Source organism: Loxodonta africana, chromosome 23 (genome assembly GCF_030014295.1).
Source record: "Loxodonta africana isolate mLoxAfr1 chromosome 23, mLoxAfr1.hap2, whole genome shotgun sequence".
Lineage (NCBI taxonomy): Eukaryota > Metazoa > Chordata > Mammalia > Proboscidea > Elephantidae > Loxodonta > Loxodonta africana.
In genome coordinates, this window is record NC_087364.1 from 59,799,951 (window position 1) to 59,822,071 (window position 22,121).

At 41.4% G+C, this 22,121-nt stretch overlaps 1 protein-coding gene across 2 annotated transcripts in view; it reads left to right on the top strand.

The window, feature by feature from the left end:
* Nucleotides 1-361: 361 nt before the first annotated feature.
* The window catches only part of ATP1B3 (ATPase Na+/K+ transporting subunit beta 3), a 36,631-nt gene continuing 14,871 nt past the window's right edge, over nucleotides 362-22,121 (top strand). Inside the window, exons 1-2 of one of the 2 annotated variants that reach the window (XM_003416223.4) lie at nucleotides 362-567; nucleotides 18,949-19,077. In XM_003416223.4, coding sequence (XP_003416271.1) covers nucleotides 459-567; nucleotides 18,949-19,077 — 238 coding nt within the window. In that variant the 5' untranslated portion in view covers nucleotides 362-458. Of the gene's footprint in view, nucleotides 568-15,605; nucleotides 15,631-18,948; nucleotides 19,078-22,121 lie in introns of those variants that run through there. The other variant, XM_064275535.1, reaches the window with a different exon arrangement.

The following is a 22,121-nucleotide window of genomic DNA, read 5'->3' on the forward strand; positions in this document are numbered from 1 at the left end:
TTATAAACTTGATTACTCTAGGCCTCTGTAGCTCTCTGAAGTTGCCGTGTGTCGTTTGTGCTGCCCCCGACCAGGAGAGAAGGAGCCCACAGGGTCCTCCGAGCGGGGCGGGGGCGGGGCCGGGGAGTGGGCGGGGCCGGGAGTGGGCGGGGCGCCCTCTCCGCTCGGGGCAGCGCCGGGCCGCGGGCGGGAGGCGGCGGCGGCGGTGGCGGCGCGGGCCGAGGCGCGCGGGGATTGGCTGGGGCGGTCGTGACGTCAGGCTGCCGCGGCCGGAGCGGTCGTTCGGCTCGGCGCGCCGCAGTCGGCTGGAGTGTGCGCCGCAACTAGGAGGTGCCTTCGGTCGTTCCGCCGTCCGCCGCAGTCGCCGGGCTGCGCCGCCTGAGCCGGGACGCGCCTCCGCGCTCCTCGCCGCCTCCACCCCCGCGGCCGCCGCCCACCTCGCTGTCCACGGGCACACCATGACGAAGAAAGACAAGAAGTCCTTGAACCAGAGCCTGGCCGAGTGGAAGCTGTTCCTCTATAACCCGACCACCGGAGAGTTCCTGGGGCGCACCGCCAAGAGCTGGGGTGAGCGGGCGGCCGTGGGGCGCCCGAGGCCGGCGAGTCCTGAGGGCGCCGGGCCGGTCGGGTGGGGAAGGCGGGAGCGGTCCCCCACGCCGGGGCCCCGGAGTCCTTACCGCCTCCGCCGCGCGTCGCGGCTTTCCTCCCGGCCGCCGACTCGGCAGCAGCGGCGGCGGCGGAGCGCGGCCCGCCTCCGGCGGCCCATTCATTGCTGCTCGGGCGGGCCGGGCGGGCCGCCACTCCACCCCGAGGCGGCGGGGCCCGCGGGCAGCTGCGCCGGGCGACGCCGGGTCCTTGCTCCGGGCGCCGAGCGGGGCGCACGTGCGGCGCCGGAAGCCGGGACCCCTGCTCGGAGCCGAGCCCCGAGCGCGCCGGGGCCGAGCCCCAGGGCCGAGCCCCGGGGCCTCCTTTGTACCGAGCCCGGCGGCCGGGAGAGGCCCTGGCGGAGGCGCCCTGCGGTTCCGGGAAGCCAGAGCGTGCCCCACGGCCGGGAGAGGAAATTTCCACTCCCGCCGCTATCTTGTGACTCGTCCACGGTGCCACCCCAGCCGGTCGGAAGAATGTGAGTGACTGTGTGGGTTGCATGAATGTGTAGCGGTGAGTTAATCACAGAAGAACATTGTACCCGACCGTGCACTTGGATTTGGACAGTTAAAAGACCCTGCAGAAGCTGGGTTCCTCCCTAATTTCTTTCTGATTGCAGAGGTTTTCTTCTTTGCAGTTTGCTTCTTTGGGGGAAGGTAAATACTGTCAGAACTGCACGATTTTTTTTTTCCGCCTGTGCCTTCAAACCATGTGAGTGATGGTTGTATACGTTAGCGGTTTTTCTAGGCTCGAGTTCTTTGTTTTGTAAGAAATACTTAAACCATCTCTCACTGTGGTGCTTTTGTAGGGCGTCTTTTTTTGTGACAAATTACATAATGTTCGAATAAGGACTAGTGCTTTTTTCTCATACTTAAGTAAACTACTTCCTTTGGCCTTTTGGAAACTCTGGTGGCGTAGTGGTTAAGTGCTGCAGCTGCTAACCGAAAGGTCGGCAGTTCAAATCCACCAGGCGCTCCTTGGAAACTCTTTGGGGGCAGTTCTGCTCTGTCCTGTACGGTTGCTATGAGTCGCATTCGACTCGACGGCAACGGATTTGGTTTTTTGGCCTTTTGGAAAATATTTTGTTGGTGGGTCTTGATACCTTTCTTCTGCCGACCTTTTGGTCAGTCGAACTCTTAACCGCTATGCCTCCAGGACTCCACCTTCTAGAGTGGAGAACGATTTGGGCACGACATTTTCCAGAATCGTGAAGAGACTAAATGAGCTATAACTCAGAAAGTAAACTCTTGCTGCATACTGAAATTGGCTCTTCCAGGGTGAAAGAGGCTTTAAAGTCCTATCAAAAGCTGAAAGGGGACTTAAGGGGCTTTTTTTTAGCCCAACCCCCACTTTAGAGATGAGAAAACATGAGACCAGAGAGGTTGTGATTTGCTTTGTGTAAAATTACATATTCCACGGAGCCACGAAAAGAGCCCAGTTCTCCTTTAACCCCAGTCCAATGGCTGTATTATTTTACCGATGCTTTGCTTAACTGTATGGTAATCACTCATCATTTTTCTTTAAAACGCTGTCTTTTGGGAACCCAGTAGTGTAATGAAGAAATAAATCTTGCATCTGGAGTTAAATGGGGAAAAAAAGATGACCAGTTAAAGAGTTTAGTTGCTTTTCTCTCCAGACTGCACGTCTGTTGAAGGGCTTTTTGAGTGCGGTAGGAGAGATTTATTTCTGTGGGCTACCTTCCTTTCCTCCTCCCCTCCTCAGTCCCTTCTCATTTCCAGTACTAAGTGTCATCAGCTTGTCTTAGAATGACATTTATTACTACAGGTAGTGCTGCTTATCTAACTTTTATGTCGGTAGAGATTTTATTGGGTATATGCCATTAAATAGATAATGTGCACAAGTTATCAGAATACAGGGAAATGTATAAGGGCTGTAGAAGTAGTAGGTCCCTGGGTGGTGTGAATCGTTTGCACCCTACTAATAACGTAAAAGTTTGTCGTTTGCACCCCCCCAGTGGTGCCGCGGAAGAAAGACCTGGTGATCCTACTTCTTTAAAGATTACAGCCAAGAAAACCCAGTGGAGCGGTTCTGCTCTAACATGTAGATTCGCCATGAACTGGAGTTTTCAGAGGTAGTACAAGTGAAGTTGGAATGAGTTTTAGGAGGATTAAGGCAAAACCTGTTTTCAAAATTGGAAATAAGCATTACTCTAATCAACAAACAGTAAATCTATGTGTTTATTGTAAATAATAGTAAACCAGCACGGAAAGGTATAAATGAGGGATACGATAATCCATAATCCTGTCCCAACCTGCAGGTTGTAACCTGCACAAGGGCATCCCTCCTGGGGTGTATGTGAATGGATTGGGGGAGGGGGGGTTCCAGGGGTGGTGAATCGAGGCTGAAATCCATATTCAGGTCACCAGGCTGTGTACCCTAGTGCCTGATTGGGTCGGTGTGGAGGAAGTACCTCGTTCTCATGCTGGTGAAAGCAGGATCAGCAAGGCATGTGCCTGTGGGGATGTGTCTGCCAGGAGAGGGTGCCTTTTTCTAATTCCCACACTGGCACCTCATTTATAGGCTAGCAGTGGCCTGATCTCATCAGCCGCAGACCCTCACTATTGACATTTTCAGTATATATCTTTCTGGCAGATTAAGAAATGAGCCTAACGTCTGTATATATTTGTATTTTTTTTTTCTCCTTACAAAAAGAGATCGTACGGTAAGTGTTGTTTTATAATCATCCGAGTATCGCGTGGGCATCTTTCCACGTGTATAAAAATCGGCATCACCATCTTAGTAGCTGATTAGTATCCCGTTGTATAGATGGATACGCTGGTTTTATTTTTTAATTTAACCAGTGCATTATTTCATGCTGCTGGTCTGTCCTCCTGTTTTCTTTGCCCTCTCCTGTGCATTTTTTGCAAATTTATTTCCTTAGGATATGTTTCTACTGGAATTTCTAGATCATGTATAACATGTACCTTTTACATTTGAAAACGGTGTCGTCTTGAAAATTTCCGTCAACTTATACGCCATCCACAGTGTGTGGTAGTGTCTTATGCCTTAGTCAGCACTAAAGCTGTTCTTCCCTGGCTTGTTTTTTTAAAAAACATTAAATTTTGGTAAGACCTTTTAATTTTTTTAGCATAAGGGAAAAAAAAGTCTTTTACTTGTGCAAATTTTTTCCTAGTGTCTTTTGACTTTCCCCCTCTTCTCCAGTCATTCAGAAATTTAATTGAGGGGAGGGAATCTTTTTTTTGTTAAACCTTGTTAAGTTGCTGGGTCTGCTGTGTGCAGAGAAGGGCCTTCTCCCTAAGATTTCATAAAGACGTTCATTCATCTAAGATGTTTTCTGGTTTTATTTTTTACTCTTAAGTCTTTGGTATGTTTGTCCCACTTTGATCTGGGGTTCCTCTCCAAGGGCATTAGATACCTTAAAGATCCCAAAGGCAGTTCTGCTGGTCATGGTTGTGGTGAAGTGAAAATATTGCACGTGACATCGCATTACCTTATTTACATAGCTGTTTTGAGTAGCTGCTTCATTGTGTATTCGGCTACTATCTTATGCTTGGTTATGACAGTTTGAAAGTGCTCACGTACACAGAAGTCACCTTATTTCATTTTCACCACCATCGTCTAAAGCAGACTGGGTAGGTGATGGAAGTGTGTGAAACCTAAAGCTCGTTTCTCAAGCTGAACAGTAAGTGTGAGGAATGACTAGTTGCTATTTTATGAAAACAGAACGGAGAAAATTTGGTACCTTGTGGTTGATGTTGCAAGTGTTTTAAATAACCCAAGTGCATTAAATGCAGTTAAAGACAAAGGAGTGAAAGGCATCTTAGAGATCACCTAGTGTTATTTAAATTGTGGATAGTGGGCCAAATTAAGTTTTTTTTAATAATGAAATAAAATTGTAAAAATATCAGTTTAACCTACCTAGTAAGTTTTTTCTATGTAAAGAAAAGTGTGGCTTAGTGAAGCTTTTTCTGTGTCTCGTGTATACCCATATCCCAGTGGAAAACATATTTCTTACTATGACCCACACTCAAAAAAGTTTGAATGGCACTAATCTAACCCGGTGACCTCATTTCATAACTGAGACTATTGAACCTACAGATCTGATTTGCCAAAATTCACTCATTTAATTAGTGACAAAATCCTTGAGCTTTGAGACGCCAGAGCCAGAGCTGTGTTTTTTCCAACTGTGCCATGATGTCATTTAATGAGATCTGCTTCTGGGCTTCTTTGGAGTTCGTTATCTTTCTTGAGGCTCTCTGTAAGTAAGTCCTTTATGTTATGTTGTCTTTGAAAACTTGACTTACTGATTTCCAGACACAGTCGGGATTCCGAACCAAAGCTGTTAGAACCTATATTTTGTTCGTGCACTTTTTCTTTTATTATAGGGTCTCAAAGTGCCATTTTCTCAGAATCATCTGCTCCTGTTCTGGGCCATGTCTTAGTGAACGGTCTGCTTGGTAGATCACACATCATCCCATCTTGGGTCTCTCACTACGGGTGAAGGCAAATGTATTTATTTTCCCGGAGTCACACAGTTTTGTAAGGTGTTCTTTGTCATGTAGAGTGTGACGACCTACTAAAGAAACTTTACAAACTTCACTGAAGCATGCCCTGTTGGGGAGGTAACAGGACTTGTGTGCCCTGTGCACACGCTGTAAATGAGGTCAGTGTTGCGTGCATTGGTGGCAGCAGAACACATACTGCAACATTACCCAGCAGGTGACAGCACTTCATGGACGTGGTAGTAGTGGGGAGGGGAAGGGACAAGTTTATTTGTTGTGTTACAGTTACCATTTAATCAAGGTAGTATGTACTTTTAACAGTGTTAAAGAGCACCCCTTCACAATAATTTGTGATTTCTTTGAAGTTGACTTTTGAATTTATGTGTATAGAAAGTTCTTGTTGCTGTTGTTGGGTCCCATTGAGCTGGTTCTGACTCACAGCGACCCTAAAGGACAGAGCAGAACTGCCCCATAGAGTTTCCAAGGAGTGCGTGGTGGATTCGAACTGCCGACCATAGAATATCCTTAGCTGTATGTAAAGAAATTCTTTAAAAAAAAAAAAAAAAACCCACCCATCCTTAGTAACAGCTTCTCCATGATTTATCCTTAGGTTTGATTAAGGAGCAATCATTTTACACTGATTGGGTAATAGAAGGAGAAGAAAAAATTTAATTTTGAAAGATAAATTTATTATTCTTCTAATTATACATTTGAAGTAAAACTACCTGTAATCTTTAACCACTTAGAATAACCATTGTTAACATTTTAATTACTTTTCCTATATATAAATAAAATTTTTAAATGTGTACATTTTGAAAACATAGTTAGATAACCTGGTTTCATCTCTTAATGTTTAAGGGAAATGTTCTTATTTCTCTGTCTTTTTCTTAGGGGTTGATGTGCTGCTGGGGTATCCTGGGCCCTCTTTATCATCTCTCAGCCAGGCTGGCTCTTGTGTCTGTTGTCCCTATCAGAACAAATGGTACTAGTCTGCTGGCCAGAGCCAGAAACCTGGGGGTTATGGTCCTTTATATGCTCTTACCCCACTCTCTACTCTACCTTTTTTTTTAATTGTGATGAAAATATACACAACAAAACATATGTCAGCTCAACAATTTTTTTTAGTGTACTTTAGATAAAGGTTTACAGAACAAACTAGTTTCTCATCAAACAGTTAGTACACATATTGTTCTATGACATTGGCTAACAACCCCACGACATGTCAACACTCTCCCTTCTCAACCCTGGGTTCCCTGTTACCAGCTTTCCTGTTCTCTTCAAGTTCCTGCTCTAGGGCTGGTGCACCCCTTTAGTCTTGTTTTGCTCCATGGGCCTGTTTAATCTTTCGCTGAAGGGTGAACCTCAGGAGTGATCTGTTTACTGAGGTGAAAGGGTGTCCAGGGGCCATACTCTCAGGGTTTCTCCATTCTCTGTCAGGCCAGCAAGTCTGGTCTTTCTTTTTTGAGTTAGAATTTTGTTCTACATTTTTCTCCAGCTCTGTCCGTGACCCTCCATTGTGATCCTTGTCAGAGTAGTCAGTGGTGGTAGCCGGGCACCATCTAGTTTTACTGGACGCAGTCGGGTGGAGGCCGTGGTAGATGTGGTCCATTAGTCTTTTGGACCAATCTTTCGCTTGTATCATTAGTTTTCTTCATTCTTCCTTGCTCCCAGTGGGCTGAGACTAGTGGACTATCCTGGATGGCCATTCACAGGCTTTTAAGACCCCAACTCTCTACCGTTCTAACCACTCCTTTCCTGGTCCCTTCCTTCCTGCTCTTCTAATGTATAGATTGCTAAATGTATATTTTTCAGGCACTGTCTCTGGTGGCGTCGTGGTTAAGAGCCACAGCTGCTAACCAAAAGATCCACAGTTCGAATCCACCAGGTGCTCCTTGGAAACCCCCTGGGGCAGTTCTGCTCTGTCCTATAGGATCGCTATGAGTCAGAATTGACTCGATGGCAACAGGTTTGGTTTGGGGCTTTGTTTTCTCTTCACCTTTTTCCCTGGCAGTTTCGTGAAAGTGTTGCAGTGATCACTGATAGATTTCACTTCTGAACTGACATCTCTCAGATTCCAGGCTCCTGTTTATTTCCAGTTGTTTCCTGCATGTCTTACAAACTTGAGAGTGAATCTGAGATGGAACTCCTGAGCCTTGTACATCAGCTGGTGAACGCGGCCCGTGTTGCCCGCCCTGCACTGAAGTTCCGTCTTACTCCTGCATTTACTTCATCATCCTTCCTGTCATCCAGGCTGTAACCCTGGCCAAATCATGCCAGCTCTACTTGCGCAACATCTCCTGAATCCGTTTGTGGCCCACACCCCCATCCAGTACGTCAGTTATTTCGGGAATCTTCTTTCACCTATCCACCCCCTTCTTCCCCCCGAATCTTGTGAAAGCGCACATTCACATGAAGCCCAGGCTGCTCCGTTTTCCTGGCATCAGAATCCCAGCCAGGTGGTTACAGTTCCATAGCCCCTAACACTCCTACCCACCCTGTTCTCACATTGGGCTCTGGCAGTGCCTGTTCTTACAAATTCTCCAATTAAAAAACTTAAAACACCAGACAAAGATCTTTTGGAACTTTTTCAGAGTTGTTCTAAGTTCAGCTAAACCATTGGCTTTAATCAGCTTAAAAAAGCCTGTCCAACTTTTACTTGTCGCTTAAAAAGAAAGTGTTGTGTTGTTGCCTCTGGGGAGCGTGGGCTCTTAGCTCCTGAAGCATCTCCACAGAGACCCGAGGAAACAGTCTGGAATCGTGGTGACCTAACCCAGTGTAGTCTCACCGTTGTCAGATTGTTTCTAAGGCAGCAGCTTTGATCATGCTTCTCGCCACACCCCAAAACAATGTTTAGATTCCCACTGTTTTCAGAAAACCAAAAAACCAAACTTGTTGCCGTCTAGTCAGTTCTGACTCGTAGCGACCCTATAGGACAGAGTAGAACTGCCCCATAGGGTTTCCAAGGAGCGCCTGGTGGGTTTGAACACCTGACCTTTTGGTTAGCAGTCAGAGCTTTTAACCGCTGCGCCACCAGGGCTCCCTGTTTTCAGAAAATTTAAATAAATTCCAAACAGCTTGGTAGTTCAGGCTCATTATTGGCTTTGAGCGAAGTTTCCAACTTTATAACCAGTCGTTTGAGACCTTACTCTCCTTCATACACCCCATGTCATAGCCAAATCGGTGTATCTGTCTGCCTTTTGTCTGGGCTGCCCTGCTTGTTGCTCTCCGCCCACACCTTTTATTGTCTGCATTATAATTTCTTCACTATGTCAGAGAGGTAGCTTGAGTACCAGCTCTGCCATGAGCCTTTGCCGATTCTTCCAGGTGGGATAACACCACTTTACCTCATAAAGCACCTAAAACTTTCTGTCCTGAATTATGGCTTATATATATTGCTCCTACTAACTGGATGTTCTCAGAGAACAAGATTTACGTCTTATTTTTATTTTATATCCCTGTAGCAGCTAGCACTTAGTAATAAGCACTCACTATTTCTTAATGAACAAATTGTCAGTTAATTAGTTGCAGCTTTGGAGGCACTGATTCCTTGGGCTCAGGTTGAGGGTATTGTGGATTCACTGGTGTAGCTGCACACTATTAAAGCCTTATTTAGGGAACTAATTGTACATAAAGGTGTAATTAACTGCCTTTAGCTCACCATGACTCTGTCCCCTAAACTTCCAGTTCATTTTGAAGTTTTCAGATAGGGCACCATAGTAAAAATGAGCCCGTTGGCATATATATTTTCACGTGACGAATCTTAAAAGGACTTCCATCTAGTGAGAAGGGGACCAGACTAGGAGTCAGAATACAGACTACAGTTGTCATTCCATGTCCCCATCCCAACTTAGATAATGCATTTCACATCTCTTGGCCTTTGTTTCCTTTATAAAGGAGAAAAGTTGTATGAAATAGTTTCAGGTGTCACTTTGAAATTAAAAACAAAGTATATAATGCTTTAGGCAGAAAATTTTTTATTTAAAGGACCAGATAATATTTTATGCTCTGTCGCCATGTGGCCCCTGTTACAACTACTCAACTCTGCTGTTGTAGCTCCAATGTATGAACAAATAGGCCTGGCTGTGTTCCAGTAAAATTTTATTTACAAACACAGGTCGTAGCCGTAGTTGGCGAGCTCCTTTAGAAGTTAAGAGTTAGTAGTTAGTGTAGCCTGTCCCAAGAAACCTGAGCTAGTTTGAATGGGATGTGGACTCTTAGCTTTTTTCTGTTCTTGTAACAAAAGTAGCACTATTGTTCGAATTTTTATAATACAGGGAGTAATCAGTAAATCCACTGTCATCCTCAGCTTCTTCCCTGGGTAACCACAGTTACCCTTTTAATACTTTGTAAAACAAAATATATGGCATATCCACTTTGGATAAAAGTCTTGTAGTTTCTTATGAAAGTAACATATACTTACCCCTTGACCCAGCAGTTCTACTCCTTAGGTATTTACCCAAGAGAAATGAAAACATTTGTCCTCAAAATGACTTGTATAAGAATGTTCATAGTACCTTTATTCATATTAGCTCCAAACTGGAAACAGTCCAGGGTCCATCAGTAGGAGAACAGACAAACCAACTGGTATTGCCACACGATAGAACACTACTCGGCAGTAAAAAAGGAACTGATCCATAAACCTTGGGTAAACCTGGAAAGCACTATGCTTTGTGGAAAAGAACATTACCCAAAAGAGTACGTATCATGTGATTTCATTGATGTGAACTTCTGGAACAAGCAACCTAATCTACGCTGGGGGAAGAAACAAAAAACAGAATGGTGGCTGCTGCTGGGCTGAGTGGGACAGGAATTTGAGTGGGAAAAGAGGCATGAGGAAGCTTTCCAGCGAGACAGTGATGATTGTTACAGGGGTTTGAATTACATAGGTGAACACATTTGTCAAAATCCATCTAACAATATGTCCAGAAATTTGTGTATTTCGTGGAATGTAAAATTTTTTTTCAGTTGCAGTTAACGATATACATAAAGTGTTTAGGGGTGAAGTGTACTAACATCTGCAACTTTGAAATGGGTCTAAAAATTAGACAGTGAATACATATGAAATTAATATAATAAAATGTTGTAGAATGTGTGTGGGTTTATGGATGTTGACTATATTTCTCTTCAACAGTTTTGCAATTGCTTGTAAATATTTATTATAAGATGCGTATGGAATTAGTAGGAATATGCCGTTTTATCTCCACAGCCCCTCTCCACTACTACATGATAGGAAAACAGTATTTTCTGAACTTATGTTTGTTTTTTTATTGTGTTTTAAGTGAAAGTATACAGTTTGAGTTAGTTGCTCATACAAAAATTTGTACACGTTGTTAATGTGACCCTAGTTGCTCTCCCTATAGTATGACAGCACACTCCTCCTTTCCACCCTATGTTTCCCATGTCCATTCAACTAGTTCCTGTCCTTTCTGCCTTCTCATCTTGCCTCTGGACAGGAGCTGCCCATTTAGTCTCATGTATCTACTTGAGCTAAGAAGCACACTCTTATTAACTATCATTTTATGTCTTATAGTCCAGTCTAATCTTTGTCTGAAGAGTTGGCTTTGGGAATGGTTTTAGTTTTGGGCTAACAGAGTCCGGAGGCCATGTCTTCCAGGGTCCCTCCAGTCTCAGTCAGATCATTAAGTCTGGTTTTTTTATGTGAATTTAAGTTCTGCACCCCACTTTTCTCCTGCTCTGTCAGGGACTCTGTTGTGTTCCCTGTCAGGGCAGTCATTGGTAGTAGCTGGGCACCATCTAGTTCTTCTGGTCTCAGGCTGATGGAGACTCTGGTTTATGTGGCCCTTTCTGTCTCTTCAGCTCGTATTTTCCTTGTGTCTTTGGTGTTCTTCAGTCTCCTTTGCTCCAGGTGAGTTGGGAGCAACTGATGCATCTTAGATGGCCGCTTGCTAGCTTTTAAGACTCCAGATGCCACTCACCAAAGTTGGATGCAGGACATTATCTTAATTAACTTTGTTATGCCAGTTTACCTAGATGTCACCTGAAGCTATGGTCCCTGTAGTATTTCCTGAACTTGCTTTTTTCACTTAGCATGTTCTGACCGTCTTTCCATATTGACGTATGTACATTTGCCTCATTCCTTTGAATTATCGCGTAGTACTCCATGCTGTGGATATGTTTGGGGTTCATGTAATCTTTTACTTTGTGATGACTGCTTAGATGGCTTCCATTTTTTGCAATTAAAAATACAGTGCATATGTGCAACTTCCCTGATCTAGGGAAGGTACTGAGAAGAAGTGGAATTGTCAGGTTGTGTATGTTTCTTTTTATTCGTAAAAGATTGTCTTCCAAAAAGCTGTACCAGTTTACACCCTACCAGCAGTGAACAAAAGTACCCGTTTCCTTTCAACTTCATGAGCACTGAATATTACTACTCCTTAAAAATTTTTGCAAGTTTGATAGGATCCTGGTATCTGATTGTTATAATTGGAAATTTCTCTGACAGCTCCTACTGAGTGTATTTTTATGTTTTCTCATTTTCCATTTCTTTGAAATGCCTGTATATCTTTTTCTTTTTTATTGCTTGTATTCTGTTGGTTAAAGGGAATTTTTGATACACCATGAATGTCTTTGTTGTATGTGTAAATGTCTTTTGCAGTCTCTTGATCATCTTTTTGCTCTCTTGTCTCTTAACCATTGTTTTTTAAATTGTACTCATTTTAAATTAACAAATATTTAAGTCTTTCATAGGTTTTTCCTAATCACATATCCCAACATATATTGAATATTCTGTCATTTCTTTCCTACTTTGAATTGCCAACATTGTTCCATGCTAAAGGCCATTTCATTTGCATCTTTTTGGGGGGGATATTGTGGTGTTAATCTGTATTTATTCATGTGCCATTATCATACTGGCTTGTGAAAGAAACCTGTGAAATTTGTATACTATCTGCCAGTTTTGGCATTATGATAGTGCCAGCATTGTAAAAACCACTCAAGTAACTTGGAAGAGCATACCAGAAAAAAAAAAAAAAAAATTGTAAGATTAAATAGTCCTTGAAACTTTGGGAGAACCAACTAAAGCCATTTGGACTTAATGTCTTTTTTAGAGTTAGAGCCCAGTTTACTTTTTATAAAAACTTCAGAAAAATTTATTTTCAAAAAAAAAAAAAAACAACCAATTTTCAAATTTATGAATTGAAAACTAGTTTTATTGGCCCAATTAAATGCTTTTTAAACCTTGTTTCCATTAATTTGTGCTTTTATCTTAAATCTTTCCTACTTTCTTGGGATTTATTTTATTCTCGAACTAAAAATCTGGCTTTTTTTGGTCAGTCTTCCTTGTTTTTTTAGTGACTATATTTAAGGCAGTGGCTTTTCCTTTGAGTTCTGCTTTAGCTACATTATTCTGAATTTGGAAGTAGTTTTATTTCAGTTTTTATTCTTTTTAATCCAAGGGTTGTTTAAAAATACATTTTCTAATTTTTTTTGTTGTTAATATCTGATGTCTTTTACCCTTGAGTTTAAAGAATGTGGCCTCGAGTGTGTTTTTTTGATTCGTTTTGGGTTTGTAATTTAAGCCATGGTTGGTTTGGGGTAATATTTCAAGTTTGTAAAGAGTAGATTCTCTGGTGTCTACAAAGTTAACTGTGTTGTAGAAATAAGTACTGTCTTTTTTGTTGTTTATCTCTTTCTGGCAGAGGTGTGTTTGTAGTTCTGCTTTTGCTTTGTGTATTTGAAGCCACTTAGCATCACAGAGGTTCAAGGCTGTTACGCTGTATCTTCATGTGTTTCATTTACTTTTTATTAGGACAAAATGTCATCACCACATTAATGCTTTTTTATTTGAATTCTCGTTTGCTTACAGTAACAATGCCACATCTACGTTGTGTTAGCCAAGACCTACTTTATTTTTCCATCTGTTTATCTTCAACCATTCTGTTTTGTTTTTAGGTTTGTCTTGTATAGATAACATTGGGTGGGTTTTTTAATTACTATTTTTATGCATTTTAAATTTTTTTATTTTATGTGTCATTCTGAGGCTACTTTTTCCCTCTCAGGGTATTTGAGATCTATTCCATTCCTTTTTAAACTGCTGCTTATAGTTTTCTGTTATGTTTCTCTTTGTCCTCTTCATGGACACTGTTAGCAATGTTCTGCTTTTTTATTGCATGAGCAATTCTTTATCTGGAAATGTCCTTATTTTGTTTTCTTGATCAGTCTTTTAGTTTAGTTTACACTTGCTTCCCCTCAATTTGGAGGATACTTTTTTCATTTTTGGCTAATGAGAGATGTGATGTCAGCCATTTTTCTGTATTTAGATAACGCGTTTTCTCTCTTCAGAATCTCTAAAAATTCTTCTACGTGACCAGTTTGTGTCTAGGAATAGGGTATTTTCTGCTAGTTTTCAACCATTCCAATCTAGACACAAGCTTTTTGTTTTTATTTATTTTGAGCATCCTCCCCATCGTATTCCCTTTTCTTGTGGAACTCCTGTGAAATCTGTTTACACTCCTGGCTCTGTCCCTGTGTCTCAGCAGTTGTCATTCATTCCCTCTCTTTGCCTTGGTTTGATCTTCCAGCTCACCTGTTTCTCTTTAGCTTGGCCACTTGTCTAGGTTAGCCAGTCTGTCAAGTTTTTGCTTAACAGTTATGCTGTGGGGTAATTGACATATAATAAATCGTATGTATTTATATTTAAAGTGTACAGTTTGAGTTTTGACGTGTGCATACTCCTGAAATTATCGCTCTAATCAAGGTAATGTACATATCCATCGTCCTCAAGATTTCGTCTTGCCCCTTTGTGATCCAGCTCTCACCCTGTCTCCCCAGCCTGTGGGCAAAAACATCTGCTTTCTGACACTTTAAATTTGTTTGTATTTCCTAGAATTTTAAATCCGTGGACTTGTGTGATATGTACTCTTCTGGGATGTTCTGGGTTCTGTCGACGTTTCACCCGTGTTCCCTGTGCATCAATACGTTGGTTTCGTTGCTGAGTGGCGTGTTCCCTGTGCATCAATACGTTGGTTTCGTTGCTGAGTGGCGTCCCATCGCGTGGATGTACCAGGTTTTTTTACTCATCTCTGTTGCTGGTCATTTGGGTTGTTGACAGTTTTTAGTGATTACAGATAAGGCTGCTGTGAACACTCATGTACATTTCCCCTTGTGCACGTGTGACGTGGTTTTGTTTTCCTTGGGTAAATTTCCAGGAGTGGATTGACTGGGTCCTATTGTAGGTGTGTGTTTTACGTTTCCGAGAAATTGTCAAACTGTTTTCCAAAGTGGCTGTACCATTTTGCATTCTCACCTGCAGTGTTTTGAGTGTTCCGGTTGCCCCACATCCTCACCAATGCTTGGTATGGTCAATGTTTGGGTTTTTTAGCAGTTCTGCTGTAGTGGTAGTTGATGGTGCTTTTAATTTGCTCTTCCCACATGACTAAAGATGTTGAACGTTTTTTCATGAGCTTATTTTGCCATCCTAGTATCTTTGGTGAAGGGTATGTTCAAATCTTTTGCCCAGTTTTTTAAAGTGTGTTTTGTCTTATTGTTGTAAGACATCTGTATGTAGTCTAGATACAAGTCCTATGTCGCTTATGTTTTGCAAATATTTCCCGCCAGTCTTTGGTTTGCCTTTTCATTTTTTAAAATACAATTTATTTAATTATTTGTTTGTATAATATAATTTTTAGTAATGGCTGTTTAACAAGCAGTTTGCAAAATTCCTGTGAGCTTTGCAAAAATTCTTGCAAGCTTGTTAGTCGTTTTTCTTAAATGTCTGGATTTTTTTTTTTTTAGTTTGACTTTTCTCTGGTTCATATTCTTTCACTTTATACTGTGTGTTTTAGTTATGCTTTTGCTAAAGTCTTACTCTGTTTATTGTTATAACTCAAATTTTTCAGGTGTTAGTGACTTTCTTTGTTGAGTTTCATTGGAATAGTTCCTTCCAGTGCTCCATGATTTTGGTTGTGTGCTCTTCCTCTTTGTATTTACACTTTCCTATTACAGCCCATGGGGATGGGGTAGCATGTTCAGCCAAGAGCTGGTCTAGGTATGGAGGCTTTCTAGTCCTTTAGGTTTTCTTTCACGAAGCCATTCAAGACATTGCCTGGTTTTTCAGCCCAAGTACCATGGCTCCCTGTTCCCACATCAGCGTATATGCTGCTGTGGCTGCTGGTTGCTTGGCATCAGGGGCGTGTATGGATTGGGGGTGGGGACAGGGCCATACCGTACTCATCTGATGGCTCCTGCCAGTGTGGCTCTCTTCGGTCACTTTGGCCTTAGTCCAGAGCCTTTTCCTGCTCACCATCTTTGGTGAGCCAACTCCGATACCATTTTTGGGAGGGCTTTGATCAAATCCCTTTCTTTTTCTTCCTGCTATGGACAGTTGTTTTTTTCTTTTTCCCCCTTCCCTAGCACTTGATGTCTGTGTTGAATGTGTTGAGGGAATGGATGTCCAGGTCATGATGAAGCCTGGTGACTTCTCCCTGTGCCCAAATTCTGTGCGCTGGACAGAGCCCATCTCTCTTTCCCTGGATGACAGAAGGTAAACACTGGCCAGATTTCTTGCTACTTAGTTTCTTCTTTTATAGAGCCTGCATGGATCAGACCTCATTTACAAGAATAGTCTTTGAAAGCCAAGTACAATTGATTAGATTAAACTTTAAAGTTTAGGTTTAACCCTAAAACATAGTTACATACAGTGTCATTCCAGAAATGTTACTGGCCTTTTGACTTTACATTGACTTTTATTTTTCTTTCTTTAGTGTGAGTAATTAGCATAGCTATCACTGTTAACCTTTTTTTCAGATGGGGTTAGAAATTAGGAAACATACCCAAAGGCACACAGCAAAAAAGCGGTCAGGCCAGGATTTGAGCATAAAAGTCTGGCTCTTGTAGAATCCATGCATATAACCACCCTGCTGCACTGCCTCCAGCGAAGCTCTGTCTTACCACCCATCCCCTCATCAAAAACAAGAGAAGAGGGAAAAGGATTTGAAAACTGGGCTTCTCCAGAAGCAGAAATGGGAGGGGGAGGGAGACCAATGCCTACGTTTGGGAGGAACAGAAGCTTTTACTCATTTGACAGTTCTGTCCACTGATTGCCCTTCTCTCCAGAGCGAGAATTTAGCAGTAACTTTTTTGGGGGGCGGGGAGGGTAGGGGGTATGGCTGCTTCTGTACTGTTTGTTAGAAGAACAGTGTGATGATACAGAAATACCGATTACAGCATTAAGCTCTGTATTTATTTTGGTTTTGATTCTGTTGACCTTAACCAGACCATTTAAAATACTAGTGTTTCTTTAGAATTTAAACCCTTCTTGGTTTCTCTTTGGCTAATGATTTAAGGTAATTCTAGAATGATTTTAAACTTAGGGAACGTTAATAATATAAGCACTATTGAGTCTATTGTTTCCTGCTTACATTAAGCACTGTGGCAGACATGGCACACTGAACAGTTGCCAAACACTCTACCCTTTGCTAACCGAGGGCGCCACCAGTTTGATTCCTGTCATGTGTTAAGCCCACCAGCAAGCTGCATCCGAGTAACTCAGTGCAAGTTTACTCTCCGAAAGGAGCGGCAGTTTCCAACTTGTTTTTATTTTCTGGTATTTTTTTTCTTAGTAGGGAGAGGGGGAGATTAAATAGATAAAAGCATGGCTACCCTTGTGAGTAGTCTTTCATATATGGTATTTATGAGATTAATTTTTAAATGTTAGGTTTGGGTCCTGGCAGAAGGATCTCGTTCAAGCCCCACACTTGCTTCATTGTGGGAAATCACTGTTGTTTCAAACGTCAGCATGACGGCTGTTAATACACAGCGTCAGACTCGGGACCTGGTTATTAATATGTGTGAGTAGTTCTTTACTACGTGCCTTCACAGGAAGTTTTAATGCTTTCTTTTTTTTTTCATGGTGTGATGGTTTTTTAGAAAGCAGAATTGGACACAACTTGTAATCATGTCTGCTGTATATTTGTTTGCTTGGTAACTGTGTTATAAATTTCATTTACATTATTTCCTGGGAATTTAAAATCAAAATTTTCAAAATGGCACGTAAGTCTACTTTGAGACAAAAATTAAAAGCATTTAAAAATAATTAACCTCTTCTCGCTTTTGTTTCAGACTTTGTTATCATTACTATGTATTTGTTATTTAAACAGTTTATTATTGACCGCAGGGGTCAGCAAGCTACTATGGCCCAATCCACCCATTTTTAAATGACGTTTTATTGGAACACAGCCACGCTCATTATGTTTATGTACTTGCTGACCTCTGGTCTACTGTATAGAGGATTTTATCTGTTAGTTCCTACAAATATCTAGATCTTAAAGAACCTTTCCTCTCCTATATTTCATTAGGTGGGCATGTGGGCTTTGCATGTGTTTTCATTTCCCTCTGTAGTAGCCGATCACTCCTTTGAGATTGGTCTTCCTTTTCTTTTTCTGCCACAGGGTCGCACTGTGTGGTAGGGAAATGATGCTGTCTGAAGGTGACATCTGTCCTCCTTTCTTCCTTCTGTCCTCTCCCTGTTTTTGGCGTCTGGTAATTGGGGGGTGGGATTACTAGCCGAAACTGAGATTGCTCTAACCATTTTCCCTTTACTTGGAGAAAAAAGGGGGGAAGTGTGGTTTCCAGGCCTGCAAATGAGAAATAAAGGTTATCCAGCTTTTGGCACAATCTGTTTTAGGGTCATAGGAGTGTTTTGTGGCCTAGGGAGCTACTCCCCAGGAAAAAAATGGATACATACAGAAATATGTTATTAGCACAAATGTTAGAAACCGTTTGAAAGTAAGGTAATGCTTGGGTGGAAGGAGAAGGTTCTTAGATTCCAGGTCAGCAACCCCTGCACTTAGCCCCTCTGCTAGGAATAGAGTCAGGCAAACAAAAGGGGTTAATAAGACTGGAAAGTAAATGTCCTTCACTCTTGTTGTATCTGGGAGTTTCTTTAATACCCTTAATTTTAAACATTTAAGTACAAATGCGTGACTTTAGCAATATATTCTAATATGTAATCCTGATGGTGACCTGATGTTAGTTAGAACTTTGACTATAGACATTTGAGAAGATAATTGATTTTAAGTGTTCCAAAAATAAATCATTGGCCCAGGAATAGTTACCTTAGCGTTTCCAAATTGTGAAGAGATTAAGCCGTTGGTGTTGACACTTGCGTCTGCGCAACCTTGCTTTGTGCCTAGCCACAGCGTTGTGAAGGGCCCCTGGGGTGCTTGTTTCCAGACTTGTCTACTCTTCACATCTGCATGAGCCTTCCACTTGACCAGTGTTTCCTAAACTTAATGTATTGAGTACCATCTTCATGATTTTTGCATTATCTGCACATTTCCTGGTTATTCTTTAAGTCAACTCACTTTTTGAAACTTAAATTTATGTAAATAATTACTGTCTGAATTATGGGTTTGATAATATTTACATGTTCCTTTAAATGGCAAATAGAAAAAGGAACATGTAAATATTGGGTTTTTGGTCTGATCTAAAATCATCTTTCTAGAGGGCATCAACTTCATTTTGGGAAACACTGTCCTATGGGCTGGAATTTTAAAGCTCTCACTTTGAGCCAGAGTAGGAGCTATGGAAGCTACTTGTACTTTGAATTGCCAGAGGAGAGGAGGGGATTATGGTGGATGTGTGGGTGCTGCCTGCTCAACTATCCCTTTGCTTGGGCAAATTCACGTGTCCTGGATATGTGGATATTTGGCTATGTGCATGGCGAAGCTTGCGATCAAAGCCTTGCAGTGGTTGGTTTTTAACCTACCTCTTACACACAAGTGTGTGCGCACGTGCCTGTACGCGCACTCCTATGTGTCTACATATGTGCAAATTTCATAAGTTTATTTTCTTTTTACAGGTTTGATCTTGCTCTTCTACCTTGTCTTCTATGGGTTCTTGGCTGCGCTCTTCTCATTCACAATGTGGGCCATGCTTCAGACTCTGAATGATGAGGTCCCAAAATATCGTGACCAGATTCCCACTCCAGGTAATTGTGTTGCGGTTGTCATGGCCTTTAACAAAATTGGGTTATAGTTTATCTTCACCATAAATCTGTGTGTGTGTTTTAAATAATATTTAGTCTTCTCTGACATCCCCACAGGCATATGACAAAGGTAAATACAGTTACCGCTCAAGTCTCATTCTTTTTAACCTCACAGATCTGAAATGTTAATGTATTAGGATTTAGGCAGTAGAATGCTGTAAAAAAATGAGTTTTCTCTTTTTCCTGGGAAATAATGAAATTTTCAAGGTAGATAAGTGTAAATTTTACGGTTAGAACGATGCAGTGCTTACAGAGCTTGACAGCCCAGCGTTCACATAATTGAATGTGTAGCCATGACCCCGTAAATCTGTTTTATATAGCAGATAGAAGGTAACCGTGGGGTTGGTTAACGTGAAGGTTTTGATTTGTTGTGTAATGTTTAATGCTGACTTAAAGGCCTCCATGTCTGTGGACTGATAAATCTTAGGTCCTTTGTCAGTAATAAGCAGAAATGAATATTGAGAATTATAGTGAAGCTAAATTTAATTCTAGTTATGAATGCCTTTTATGAGTATTGCGTAGCAGTTTCACTTTACCTTGAGTAATTATAAGGTGTGTATTTCAGTTCTAGCTCAGGGACTAGACCACTGGTCTTGTAAATCCATGCTTCATGGTTCTGATTGCTTAGGATGGACATGATAAGCGGTGTTACGTACTGACACATCATTAGAGAGTAAAATGAGTGTATTTTTATATTTAATTCCTGTTCATTGATTCTCTTCAGGTAAAAACAAAATTCTTCATTATACTAAAGAATATAGTGGAGAGAAATTTTTAAACTGAAATACTTGTTTAAATCGCATTTTGTACCTCCTGATTTTATTCTTTAAAATAGTCAAATAGTCTTTGAATGCCAACTCTGCCTTCATTAATTGTTGGAAATGGCCCTTGTCTTCAAGGTGTTTATAATTTTTTAGAGACGAAAACAATAACATGCAGAACTCCAGTGTTTTAATTCCTAAAAATGTGAAAGACTTCTAGAAGTTACAGAGAAGAAAAGACTCTACATGGAGGAGTGGGGCTTGGATAGCAGGAAGGACGGACCATCAGACCAGGGAAGGTGGACCTCCAGCAGGAGGTTTCCACCTTGAGCAGTGGTTCTCAACCAAGGGCAGTTGGCTCTTCCCAGATATTTGGCAATGTCTGCGGATATTTTTGGTTGTCACACGGCAGGGCAGGCCTAGTGCTACTGGCATCTAGTGAGTAAAGGCCAGGGATGCAGCCAGGCATCCTACAGTGAATAAGACAACCCTCCATAACGGAATTATCAGGCCCAAAATATCTGTGGTGCTGAGGTTGACAAACCCTGACCTAGATCCTTGCTCACAGCATGGACCTCTGAGCCATATCGACAATCAGACAGCACCAATTTTTCCCAATGCTTTTTTCTTACAATTTATTCTAACTGCCTTTTCCTTTGCAGTGAATACTGATTTGTGTAAACATCTTGAATACCTTTTTGTTATCTCTTTTAAGTTTGTTTGACCAAGTATCAGACTAGCACCATAATAATTTTTCTGTTCTTTCTCACTATACCCCAGTTTTCTTTCTGTCTAGACTAATTCTAAGATATTCTTCCTCTTGCTCCTTAAATTAACTTTTTTATTGCCTTTGAACACAATTTGATCTATTTCAGAAGTATTAAACTTTTTTATGATTGCATGAAAAATAAAAGCAGTAAAATATGTGTTCAGTATGTTTAAACTGATTTCCTTAAAGGTAGTTACAAGCGCATTGTAGTTAAAAATGTATCATTAGTTTCATGCACACACACACAAACACAGACATATGCACGTGTATATATGTATATTTTTCTCTTCATGAAGAGATTATGGGTAATGTTTTTCTTTGTACTTGTATTTTCTAAGTCTTTTTACAATAACCATATTATTTTTAAGTGGTGGTTCCTGAATATGTTTACACTCAGTAAAATAAATGTTAGTTTTAAATTGGCATGTGTCACTACGTATATGTACTTATGACAGGAATACATACCATTTGCCTCCCCATCTGTGACCCTACAGATGCATGCATGTACACAACGTGGTGCGTGCGTGCACACATACACACATTCTCATACACCAGTAGAGAGGAGAGAAGAATTGCGTCGTCTTCACGTTCTGTTGTTTTCTGTTTGAGTAAGCCAAGACTTCATCTGGAATAAGTAAAGGTACTGTGTTGCAAATGCAGCTGTGCTCCATAGTCCTGCCCAGGTTTTTTACATAGCACTTCAAACAGGCTGTTGAATAGCAGGTACAAGGGGCTACAAGAGCAGGTACTGGGGCGGCAAGAGCATTGCCAGGCAAGATCTAAATGAAACCAGTATCAGAAATTCAGTTTTAGGCGTTCAAGGTGTTAATACAGTTTTTTTTCTAGGTTGAATCATTTTAAAATTACGTTAGAACTTATATAAAGGGATGTCATCAATTTTAGAAACCATAGGTAGTTTCATGTTTTCCTTAAAAACTTATCTGATTTGGAAATCTAGATGTTCAGTGTTAGGTTTCTTAAAGTTAGGTGTTTGTCTTGGTTTGTTAGTGTTACTGGAACAGAAATAACCACAAGTAAGTAGTTTTAAAGAACAGAGTTTTTTCTTGCACTTCAAGAGGCTAAAAGTCCAGATTCAGGGCTTCCCTCTGTCAGCACTGGGGAAAGACCCGTCTCTTTCAGCTTGTTCCTTGGCGATTGTCACATGGCCTCCGTCTTCCATTGTGTTCCCTTGTGCTGCTCTTTATAACTCAGAAGTGACTAGACTTAGGGCACACCTACATTAACATTACAAGAAAAGCTGTTCCCAAAAGGGGTTACATCCAAAGCTATAGAATTTAGGGTCCTAGTACTACTTTTCAGGGAACATGATTCAGTACTTAACAGTGTCCTTACACAATTATGTACAAGCTGCCTCAATTCTTTTATTCTACTTGCAGTATATATTATGGCTTATTTCTGACTAGTAAAACCTTAGAAATAAAAACAAACATTTTAGA